This window comes from Oncorhynchus mykiss, chromosome 19 (assembly GCF_013265735.2).
Source record: "Oncorhynchus mykiss isolate Arlee chromosome 19, USDA_OmykA_1.1, whole genome shotgun sequence".
Lineage (NCBI taxonomy): Eukaryota > Metazoa > Chordata > Actinopteri > Salmoniformes > Salmonidae > Oncorhynchus > Oncorhynchus mykiss.
Window position 1 is genome coordinate 15,349,867 of NC_048583.1, and position 12,543 is coordinate 15,362,409.

Here is a 12,543-nt window from a genome sequence, read left to right on the forward strand (position 1 = left end):
GGGTGTTAAATGAAAAGGAATGCGCGCTATTCTTTTAATTACGGTAGTGAACCGAAATATTCAAGACCCACGCCTCACGACATTGGCCGTTCGATAGCCAATGGGCTCTCAGCATCCCTTTCACCGCCGCTTTCGAGGAGACAGTCTACTTTTCGCATTCCCGTGTCCATCCAGCTATTACGATTGACTGACAGATAACAAGCTAAATGCCACGCTATATGTGAACTAAGCAAGCTAGCTAACGAATTAGATATGGTTACGAGTAGAATTGCTTATTTTCAGCTACAGAAAATAGAGCTAAAGTAGCATCATTGAAGTTGGTATGCTGCGTTGCACTTCATGGAATCAATAAAAAGTTGGCGAGTTTGACAGACTACCGCTGGAAGAAAGTGAAGACAACTAACGTTACTCAGTAAGGTAACGTTAGCTAATTACGATCAGTGGTGGGAAAAAGTATCCAATTGTCATACTTGAGTAAAAGTATAGATACCTTAATCAAGTAAAAGTCACCCAGTAAAATACTACTTGAGTATAAGTCTAAAAGTATTTGGTTCTAAATATACTTAACTATAAAAAGTAAAAGTATAAATAATTTCAAATTCCTTATTCAGCAAAGCAGACTGCACCATTTTCTTGTTTTTACATTTTATGAATAGCCAGGGATACACTCCAACACTTAGATATAATTTACAAATGATGCATTTGTATTTAGTGAGTCTGCCAGATCAGAGGCAGTAGGGATGACCACGTGTTCTCTTGATATGTGCGACAATTTTGCTGTCCTGCTAAGCATTCACTATGTAACTAGTACTTTTGGGTGTCAGGGAAAATGTATGGAGAAAAAACGACATTACGTTCTTTAGGTATGTAGTGAAGTAAATAACGACTTAAGTAGTACTTTAAATTAAAGTATTTTTACTGAAGTACTTTACACCACTGGTTACTATAATGTATCTATCAGGCTATTATCTGTTAATCTGATCCCTTCTAGAATGTCAACTAAATTTACAAGATGTCTGTACACTTGTAAGGTAATAATAGATAATTGACCTTATGGTAAATGCAAACTCTGAATTATTGTCATGTCTAGCAAGGCATGCATTTAAAATTATTAAAGTTATAATATTAATGCCACTTTCAAATTTATGTTTCCATCATTCTAAGATATGGCAATCAGCAGTAGAAACAATAACAATGCGGTTTCCCTGCCCCTGGTACAGTGAAAAGCTGAGAGATGGACCTGGAGAAATGTAAACACTCAAATTCATAGACAGAGCTATGGATGCAAGGACCGACCATCCACAGTTTTAACCATGTTTTGAGGTGATATTTTCTTTGTTTACAAACACTGTAAACAAATATTGGAGTTAAACAAACTTGTATTTTGGGTTCTGATGGGGTGCGACAATTGAACTAAGCTCATGAGGCATTTATAATTTATATTATTCAAGAATCAATGGATACATATAATTAATTTATAAGTCAAAAAATGTATGTAGGAACTGCTGATTGCCCCTTTAAAAAGTCTGCACATTGGACAAACTATCCCATTGGAAGAAGAGGTCAACCACCTCAGGTGTCAACTGGCGGTTTCTTCCATCACACCCAAGGCAGTGAGTGACAAGGGAGAGGGAGGCAAAATCCCCATGATACTTTCTTTGTTTCTTTGCCAGAGAACAAAGAAACAAAGAAAGTAGTTTTATATTTCTCTCACCTTCTTCCCTAAAAAAGTCATATTATGCAATAAAACGTAGCCTAAGCTATGATATTGGATAGCCTATTCTTATCAAGTATCTATTTTCATAGTGTGAATGATGTAAAGTTATTTTTGTCAAATAAAATGATTAATTGGCATCAGGAAGGTGCCTGCAATGACTGTATTTATGCTCTGCAGCCACATTCTTTGTGTCTGCATTCATAGGTCATGATAGGACACACCAGACCTAGAGCCATCTTGGGTGGTGCTCACCCCAGGCTGGCAAACCTGGATAAGGTGTTCTTTGTCCTTGATGTGATGTCCCCCAAGATGACATTCTGGTGAAATCCACCCTACTGGTAATTTATAATGTCTGCATATCATCAGTCTACCATAATTCTATCTACAGTATAACTGCATAATATCCTACAAAATAACATTTGATGGGTAGCCAGGCTGGGACTCCCTGGAGCAGTCAGTCCAACACCTTTGTCCAGGAGTGTCAAACTCAATTCCAGGAGAGCTGCGTGTCTACTGGGTTATTACCTTTGAATTTATGTTCAATTTAAGACCTAGAAAACCAGGTGAACGTTCCAAACTAATTTTATTTATTTATTATTTCACCTTTATTTAACCAGGTAGGCAAGTTGAGAACAAGTTCTCATTTACAATTGCGACCTGGCCAAGATAAAGCAAAGCAGTTCGACACATACAACGACACAGAGTTACACATGGAGTAAAACAAACATACAGTCAATAATACAATAGAAACAAGTCTATATACGATGTGAGCAAATGAGGTGAGATATGGGAGGTAAAGGCAAAAAAAGGCCATGGTGGCAAAGTAAATACAATATAGCAAGTAAAACACTGGAATGGTAGATTTGCAGTGGAAGAATGTGCAAAGTAGAAATAAAAATAATGGGGTGCAACGGAGCAAAATAAATTAAATAAATACAGTAGGGAAAGAGGTAGTTGTTTGGGCTAAATTATAGGTGGGCTATGTACAGGTGCAGTAATCTGTGAGCTGCTCTGACAGCTGGTGCTTAAAGATAGTGGGGGAGATAAGTGTTTCCAGTTTCAGAGATTTTTGTAGTTCGTTCCAGTCATTGGCACCAGAGAACTGGAAGGAGAGGCGGCCAAAGAATGAATTGGTTTTGGGGGTGACCAGAGAGATATACCTGCTGGAGCGCGTGCTACAGGTGGGTGATGCTATGGTGACCAGCGAGCTGAGATAAGGGGGGACTTTACCTAGCAGGGTCTTGTAGATGACATGGAGCCAGTGGGTTTGGCGACGAGTATGAAGCGAGGGCCAGCCAACGAGAGCGTATAGGTCGCAATGGTGGGTAGTATATGGGGCTTTGGTGAAAAAAACGGATGGCACTGTGATAGACTGCATCCAATTTGTTGAGTAGGGTATTGGAGTCTATTTTGTAAATTACATCGCCGAAGTCGAGGATTGGTAGGATGGTCAGTTTTACAAGGGTATGTTTGGCAGCATGAGTGAAGGATGCTAATAAACCGACACTCGCCCCTCCAAGAATTGAGTTTGACACCCCTGCCTTAGTCCTTACATCATGAAGTCTGAGCATAACAACACATTTGAAATGCCTGAATTCAGAACCAATTGGGCTTCCCCAAAAAAGATGGTGGCTGGGATAGGTTAATTTGGATTGCAGATTTTCTGGAGAAGAAACACGGTTATATGGCCCATCTAAACTTTATCTTTACTAACGACATGCCACTGCCTTTGAGTAAGGCTAGTGTGTCTATGTATGCGGATGACTCAACACTATACACGTCAACTACTACAGCGACTGAAATGACTGCAACACTTAACAAAGAGCTGCAGTTAGTTTCGGAATGGGTGGCAAGGAATAAGTTAGTCCTAAATATTTCCAAAACTAAAAGCATTGTATTTGGGACAAATCATTCACTAAACCCTAAACCTCAACTACATCTCGTAATGAATAATGTGGACATTGAGCAAGTTGTGGTGACTAAACTGCTTGGAGTAACCCTGGATTGTAAACTGTCATGGTCAAAACATATTGATACAACAGTAGCTAAGATGGGGAGAAGTCTTTCCATAATAACACACAGCTCTGCCTTCTTAACAACACTATCTACAAGGCAGGTCCTCAGAACAGGGCAGCACAGCTGGCCCTTAAAAGTACACGGAGAGCTAACATTAATGACATGCATGTCAATCTCTCCTGGCTCAAAGAGGAAGAGAGATTGACTTCCTCATTACTTGTTTTTGTAAGAGGTGTTGACAAGCTGAAGATACAGAGCTGTCTGTTTAAAATACTCGCACACAGCTCAGACACCCATGCATACCCCACAAGACATGCCACCAGAGGTCTCTTTTACAATCCCCAAGTCCAGAACAGACAATGGGAGGCGCACAGTACTACATAGAGCCATCACTACATGGAACTCTATTCCACATCAGGTAACTGATGCAAGCGGTAGAATCAGATTTAAAAAGCAGGTAAAAATACACCTTATGGAACAGCGGGGACTGTGAAGTAAAACAAACATAGGCACAGACGCATGCATACACACACATGATAACATAACCACTATACACACACATACGCATGGATTTTGCATTGTAGATATGTGGTAGTGGAGTATGGGCCTGAGGGCACACACTTAGTGTGTTGTGAATTCTGTAATGAATGTATTGTAATGATTGTATAACTGCCTTCATTTTGCCGGACCCCAGGATCCGATTTTAAGTCCCAATGAGGGGATTTGATTAAGCTGGCACAGGTGCCCAGGAAGGCGGAGATTTCACCAGGTGAAAAGTGATTGCATTCGTTGTGAAACCGGGCTGCCTCCTGGGCATGAACAGGGTGACATGGCGAAGTCATCTCAAAACAAAGTAACGTACGCTAAGCACGTGGAATAATGATTACAACACATGCAAAGTGTTCGAAACGCATACGTACTTTATCTGCCTTCAACCAGTCAGAAAAGTATTTATTTATGGAAAATGTATGTTGTATGTTCCTGAACAACGCACCATGCTGCCTTGTTGGCAATATGACCTGGTGGCGCAGATTACGGTTCTATTTGAGCAGGGCTTTCCTCTCGCACCGCTTTCGCCCGTTCAAATCATGAGCCATATCCCGGTGCACGCTGGTTCATCTTAATCAAACTCCCTCATTCATATGCAGAAAGAGTGTCAAACAAGGCATATCCAGATTGGCAGTAAATTAAATACACTTCAACATAGGTTCAGATGCTATTCAATGAGCTAACAAGGATAGTTAGTCAAAGTAATTATGACATAAAGAGATCACCTTACTTTAAAACAAAAACAGTATACTTTTTTTTCTGTAAACATTATCACATATTGTGGGGATATGCACAAAATAACATTAGATTGGATTGTTAAGCACAAACTGATGTCCTCTTAAGTATGTCCCACTGTTGGATGTATCTTCATGTTCTTCTTTCTTTCTTGCTGCCAGGACCAACTAGCCGCCTGGCTCAGAACCACTCCTGCCTGACCCAGTCCACTCCTGCTTCTTGCCCCTCACTGTGCTGGGTAACACAGGGTCACAAACCATAACAGGCTGGTAAAGTAAGTGAAAAAGGTTGTCAGTGAGTTTCAAGATAGTAGGTAGCCGGCTATGCAGCTTCAAAGACAAGAATAGACACACAAAAAGGGCATCCCCTTTCTTATCTAGGCGCCCTTCAGAGAATACCAGAGTATCCATCATCTGCACATCTATCACTCTAGTATTAATGCTAAATTGTAATTATTTCACCTCTGGCTTATTTATTGCCTTACCTCCTTACTCTTCTACATTTCACACACTGTACATAGATTTTTCAATTTTTCTTTTCTATTGACTGTACGTTTGTTTATGTGTAATTCTGTGTTGTTGTTTTTGTCGCAATGCTTTGCTTTATCTTGGCCAGGTTGCAGTTGTAAATGAGGAGTTGTTCTCAACTGGCCTACCTGGTTAAATAAAGGTGGTATCTACATATATATACTTTTTTTTATACCGTACACTACTACTGTATCTCATTGGATTAGTCTGTGTATCTAATCCCACAGGCCCGTCACCAGGTATCATCTCTCTAGCGTATGAACAGGACCTGATCATTGCAACTCTAACGCATCATCTGTGACCCGATTGGACAGGACAGTCCTCGGGCTCAGGTTACCATAAAGTAAATACTTTAAATGGGGAAAGGAGGACAGCGCAGTCGCCCCAGCCCTGTTAAAGTCTCGGTGTCTGTCTCTGACTTGAGGACGGCGCTCAGTGTTCCACTGACCTCCGTGATGCTGAGTCGGGTCCTTGACCTCTCCAGCTTGACAACAGTGATTAACAGTGATTGTGTCGCACTGGCTTCACAAAGCTCCTGTGGCCTCCAGTGAAATCTCCTTCACCTGAGAAAGTGATAGAAGGAAAAGAGGTGGTTAGTTTAGCTACTGTCAATGCTCAACGGTATACTATTGTGTCAACAGCTATTCCATACCATTGATGCTGTCTAGAATTGGCAAGGATGTAAGGTAACATTTCTCATAACTTCTATACTATTTATTGAGCGATATATTATGTTCCACGCATCACATTGTTTTTATTGACTAAATAATAAGAAGTGCATTCATTAATCAAGCATCTGGTTAAAATATGATATTGTGCCTTTGTGCTAGCTAAGTAATCAGGGGAATTATTGCATACTATCCAAAAACTGACCAAGACCCAATTCTCGGTAACGAATCTGAACACGTGCAAAGGTGAACAAGGCGAAAGGCACTGAGCTATATATGCACGGCGACAGGCCACGCAGACTCTGCCTTCTGCTATTTGTACCTCTTGACATGCCTCTGTATCTGTTGAGGATCTTAAACACTACGCTCTCACGTTGTCCTCTCTGCTCGATCCCGTGCCACCTTTAGTTTCCAGTAGCTGTAGTTTCCTTCACAATGCCCTGTTTTCTTTCTGGCTTTGAGTTATTTCCAAACGAAACACTGCATAGTCGTCGTCTACGACTTTACAGATCTCTGCCACGGCTGTATTCGCTAGCACCTCCACGATGGAGGCTATTTGAGTGTGAAAAACCATACAGATAGCCACATTAGCAGCCAGCTAGGGTTATCCAGATAACATCTATCAACCAAGTCCCGTCTCCAATGCAAATTTAAAGACTACTGCAGTAAGTATGTGATGGTGTGCAGTTAAATTTGGCACATTTTGAGTTCCAGGACTTTATTGTCTAAATAACAACATAAACACAAACTTTGAAATTGTTCTACAATAAAGAGACCTTATCTTATTGGTTGGCATCATAGCTGAATGGGTGAGCTTAAATGAAAAAGGTATGCATGCTGCTCTTTGAATTATGGTACTGTTTATTACATTACACACCAAATCTCCCAATGTCAGTATCTATCAAGTGGAGGGCAGACGTGTTTAGAAAGAACAGTGTGAATACAGCAAGAATACAGTAGAAAATATTAGAATGACTTTATTCCATCTATATCACCTCAGTAAGGTAAATATTAAACTGTCCTTGTTCTAGCCCAGGTTCACTGTCTCTCTAAAAACAAGTATTTACTCAAGCCTGTTTCAAATGACAAGTTAACAAAGGGTTAATGAAGGGTATGCGGTTAATTAGCCTCTTACCCCAAAGCACTTCACAACTATATGTCAACTTAAGAATAGTTCCCGGATATCCCCTGTGTACAACTCGAGCCACACTGCTACAATTTCTCCCGGTTGTGGACACTCCTGTGTCTGATTAGGTTAGTCAGGAAGGAGAAGCTCTTGTAACATAGTTTGCACTTGAAGGGCTTGTCCTTGGTGTGAACGGCCTGGTGCTCCCTCAAATAGTCTGCCCTAGCGAAGCGCTTCCCACATGTGGGGCAGGCGTACGGCTTGTCGGCGTCCGGCCTAGTACATGGCCTCCCACGTTGTGACCCAATGACAGCAGACGAGGCAGAAGCAGGAGCCACCACCCTCAGGTGGTTAGTCTTTAAGCTCCCTCCTTGACCTCTAGCCATTGTTGTTTGGGTGTTGTTGTTGTGTGCTGTGTTGTAGGCTAGGTACCTCTTGTGATGGATGCCCATCCTGACCCTGTCTGTATTGGTGGGGTAACCATGAGGTAATTGAGGAAGGCTAGACCCAGGTCCAGGTCCTCTGTGAACCCATTCGCCAGGCATTAGACAAGATCCTGAAGGAGAACACAGACCTCCTGTTAGACTCTCACCGGGGGGGTCTCCCACCAATCTCTGTGAAGGCTGAAGCCCAGGGTGACCTGCTCTGTTCATCATGGATACTGTGGTGTTTGTATCATAGGAACAGGAGGGTCTATCTCTATCAGCCCCAGGCCCTGCTTCATCCCTGCACTGAGACTGTGAAGAGAAGGGTCTGGGCTGCAGACTGGATCCATGACTGGAGCCTCTGTCTATCTGATGACCACCAGGACTGAGGTTGTTTAGTCCACCTGTCCACTGGTTGTGTTCTGTGTGGTGGTTGTGGTGGAGTCTCTGTCCCTCATTGTTCGGTTCTGTTTCTGACTCGGAATGGAAAAGTGACGGCTCCTGATCCAGGGTCCTGATCCGGAGCCAAGGTTTGTGACCGGCCGCCTCAGAGGTCCAGTCTCTCCCGCCAGCAACACCGGATATCAGCAGGTCCTCGTGGACTGCAGACTGTAAACACAAATTGTACAGAAGAGAATAAAGGTTTATGTAAGAAACACACAAAACATTACATTATAAAATGTTAACCACAGTCAAGCCCATCTCTAACACTGTGATTCATGTACCTAACAATCTGGAGCCATTGGTGTTTATTATTATTTTTTAATCCAAATGTGTTGATTCAAGAATGAAGTATGTTTTGGTTTGACTGGGATAAGGGAAATTCAGCCCTTGCAATGATACATTTACTCTGTACTGACTTTTTGTATTTCATTTCAACAAAATGGTCATACACTCACATAACGTGAAGAACAGTACTTTTATTGCACAAAACGATACGTGTGTCAGGCAGAATAACTTCCAACTATGGTAACACTATATCTTCTGTAAATCTGATACCCTCGCTTTGATAAAATGCATTTAAAAACAAATATTGGCAACCCCACTTCAGTTGTGACCCCAACTTTGAACACCACTGTGTTAGGGGATTATCCTGAGGTGCGATCAGTCTCTCTGAATCACAACTAGGACGGAGTCTGTGTCCATTCTCTCTAGCCACATACAGACACATCCCCGTCCCCTCAGACCAAATCTACGCCTCGCCCTGGTCTCAGCCAGCCTGTTGCCATGAAGACTAATATTAGGGATGGGCACGTTATTAGAATATTTGAATATCAACAGACATTAATATTCGATTACATGGGAAAGTATTCATTTCACGTATATTTTAACAATGAAAAGGCTTTGTCTAAAATGAAATGCAATTATCTTTGTGATGTTTCTACATAGCCTACAAGGATAGACCATTATATACATTATTATATTTTTTTTATAAGTGCGCCCCATAAAAAAAGACGCACCGGTAGCCTACACACGTTTCACAGGTGTAGCTTGTTGCTATTGTAATCAATCAAAGCAGCGCTACATTGAGAGGGAGATGTTTAATCGTTGCAAAATGTAAGAAAAATTACAGAATTACGTTGGCTAAATGAGGAGTAGGCTACACTGATCATCCAACAGGTAGGCTGTTTCATATGACTAGAGTTGTACGAGGAGCGTAGCAAAATAGCTTTAATTGGCCTTGCTACTTAGCTAACTTAGCTGACTGCTGTATTTAGCTAGTTTTTTACAAACGATTTGATGAAGTCAAGATTGGCACTACCAGATAGTATGATAGATAACCTATGGCAGCAACAAGTTTGTCTAACCAGAGCGAGTCAGGTTTGGCTACTTTCTCTCTCTCTCCCTCCGTGCCAGACAAATGCCCACCCCTAACTAAGATTGGATGTTTTGTGTTTGACTGTCTGTTTCTGGTTAACAGTGTTGTTCCCCAGCCCAGAGTTGAGGATGCTGTCCCATCCACTGACCTCCACTATGTTGCCTCTGGTCCTGACCTGCTCTGTGATGTTGTCCCCCGGGTCCCTGGCTGCACCGGCCTGATTCTGGGAATCCAAGATGGCTGCCCAGTCTTCTCTGTTAGCCTCCAGCCAACTACCTGCAGGAAGAGGTTACAAAATAGACTTTACTAACATGGCAGAGAACTCTACATATGAAGATTTTTTAAATCATACATTATAATGTGTGTTTTTGTATGTAAAGATAACTTGTATTGATTTCATTTGATAAATTAAGAAAAAATAAAAAAGCCAGGTGTATCACTATTCCCATTGAAGATCTATTACTGTATGTAGGCTAAATGTACAGTGCATTTGGAAAGTATTCAGACCCCTTCACTTTTTCCACATTTTGTTACGTTACATCCGTATTCTAAAATGTATTAAATAAAAAATGTCCTCATCAATCTACATACAATACCCCATAATGACAAAGCAAAAACAGTTTTTTATAAATTCTTGCAAATGTATAAAAAAAAAATATTTTAAAAGTATTCAGACCCTTTGCTATGAGACTTGAAATTGAGCTCAGGTGCATCCGGTTCCCATTGATCATCCTGAGATGTTTCTACAACTTCTACAACTCCACCTGTGGTAAATTCAGTTGATTGAACATGATTTGGAAAGGCACACACCTGTCTATATAAGGTCCCACAGTTGACAGTGCATGTCAGAGCAAAAACCAAGCCAAGAGGTCGAAGGAATTGTCCATAGAGCTCCGAGACAGGATTGTGTCGAGGCACAGATCTGGGGAAGGGTACAAAAAAATGTCTGCAGAATTGAAGGTCTCCAAGGACACAGTGGTCTCCATCATTCTTAAATGGAAAAAGTTTGGAACCACCAAGACTCTTCCTAGAGCTGGCCACCCGGTCAAACTGAGCAATCGGGGAAGAAGGGCCTTGGTCAGGGAGGTGACCAAGAACCCGATGGTTACTCTGACAGAGCTCTAGAGTTCCTCTGTGGAGATGGGAGAACCTTCCAGAAGGACAACCATCTCTGCAGCACTCCTCACTCCAATCAGGCCTTTATGGTAGAGTGGCCAGACGGAAGCCATTCCTCAGTAAAAGGCACATGTCAGCCCGTTTGCAGTTTGCCAAAAGGACTCTAACCATGAGAAACAAGATTCTCTGGACGGGTGAAACCAAGATTGAACGATTTGGCCTGAATGCAAGTGTCACGTCTGGAGGAAACTAAGCACCTCTCATCACCTGGCCAATACCATCCCTACGGTGAAGCATGGTGGTGGCAGCATCATGCTGTGGGATGTTTTTCAGTGGCATGGACTGGGAGACTAGTCAGGATCGAGGGAAAAATGAACGGAGAAAAGTACAGAGATCCTTGATGAAAACCTGCTCCAGAGCGCCCAGGACCTCAGACTTGGGCGAAGGTTTACCTTCAAACAGGACATCGACCCTAAGCACACAGCTAAGACAAAGCAAGAGTGGCTTCGGGAAAAGTCTCTGAATGTCCTTGAATGGCCCAGCCAGAGCCCGGACTTGAACCCAATCTAACGTCTCTAAGGAGACCTGAAAATAGCTGTGCAGTGAGGCTCCCCATCCAACCTGGAAGAGCTTGAGAGGATCTGCAGAGAAGAACAGAAGAAACTACCCAAATACAGGTGTGCCAAGATTTTAGTGTCATACCCAAGAAGACTGTAATCGCTGCCAAAGGTGCTTCAACAAAGTACAGAGTAAAGGGTCTGAATACTTACGTAAATGTGAGATATTTTATTATTTTTAATACATTTGCAAAAATGTCTAATTGTGTTTTTGCTTTGCCATTATGGGGTATTGTGTATTGATTGATGAAAAAAATGTAATCAATTTTAATATAAGGCTGTAACGTAACAAAATGTGGAAAACGTGAAGGAGTCTGAGTACTTTCTGAATGCACTGTCAACCTTACCTTGCTCCCCCATCTTTAGTCCACTCAGCAGGTCAATGCTCTCTGGTCCGTCTTCTATTGTCTCCTCTTTGACTAGTAGCAGATCAGTCTTCCCATCCTCCATGTCTGCTGACTAAGAGATATAGAGTGAGAGGATGTTGGATCAATACATCTGATATGAGCACCCTGCTATGGAGCATCTTCTGATTGAGCAATGAGGGATTTCAATAAGTACTATACAAAGATATTAATTGATTTGATAATATGCAAACATGTTAGTTGATTTGATTACTTGACACTCTTTAATGGTTTGATCATTTAAAGGCATGGCCCCACACTTGAAGGTCAACCCCTTAGCTTAGAACCAACTTCTCTGTTTTTAAAAGGCCTATGTGGCATCGATATGACAGTCATTCTAGTGTCAAAATTGACTACAGAGTGTAAATATGATAATTTTGGTCATAAAGTCAGTCTCGTCCAAAACTGCCCATCAGGCTTTGGCAAACAGCTCAAAAGTTGATTACTAATAAGACAGTACATCGCAAGTGTTTAGTGTTTAGTACTTCCTGGAGGAAGCATTGAATTGGTCAGTAGCCTACAGAGTGGTATGAGATGAGTGCCATCCTGCTGCATCTCATCCTCATCCTGTAGTTATTGAACTCTGTCTGTTTGACTCATGTGTTGAGGCAAACTCAGTCATATCCAAGATGGACTCCACCCCTCCTGCCACTTGACTACACCTGTCCATAACCTGTAATACATTACATAGATGGAAGTGACTTCATCACCCATTGGAGACTTGAAGACAGAACCTCACCCAGAGAGCTGGGCATGTCAGTGTGTGGTTTGACAGCCACATCCTTAGATTTGGCCAAATAGACAAATATAATGACATTCTAGTA

The 12,543-nt window shown here is 41.8% G+C and overlaps 2 protein-coding genes and 1 long non-coding RNA gene across 6 annotated transcripts in view; 1 reads left to right on the forward strand and 2 right to left on the reverse strand.

Annotated features, from left to right (window-relative positions):
- Positions 1-10,023, forward strand: LOC118941348. Of its 2 annotated transcripts, none has more exons than XR_005037593.1 (3): positions 1-417; positions 5,179-5,291; positions 9,685-10,023. It is a non-coding gene; the product is annotated as an uncharacterized LOC118941348 (long non-coding RNA). The 2 variants fall into 2 exon arrangements; XR_005037594.1 differs by having other exon boundaries at positions 5,179-6,230; positions 9,685-9,797.
- LOC110498503 (zinc finger protein 7) overlaps positions 1-12,543 on the reverse strand; it is a 147,492-nt gene that overhangs the window by 2,760 nt on the left and 132,189 nt on the right. The gene's annotated exons all lie outside the window — the stretch shown is intronic.
- Positions 5,993-12,543, reverse strand: part of LOC110498520 — a 25,028-nt gene continuing 18,477 nt past the window's right edge. The window contains exons 5-8 of one of the 3 annotated variants that reach the window (XR_005037578.1): positions 11,663-11,774; positions 9,731-9,858; positions 7,348-8,372; positions 5,993-6,107 (exon numbers count right to left, since the gene is read on the reverse strand). Coding sequence is in view for 2 of the 3 variants with exons in the window: in XM_021575188.2 (XP_021430863.2) it covers positions 7,425-8,372; positions 9,731-9,858; positions 11,663-11,774 (1,188 nt within the window). In the remaining variant the exon portion in view is untranslated. Of the gene's footprint in view, positions 6,108-7,023; positions 8,373-9,730; positions 9,859-11,662; positions 11,775-12,543 lie in introns of those variants that run through there. The other 2 variants (XM_036953713.1, XM_021575188.2) reach the window with 2 other exon arrangements.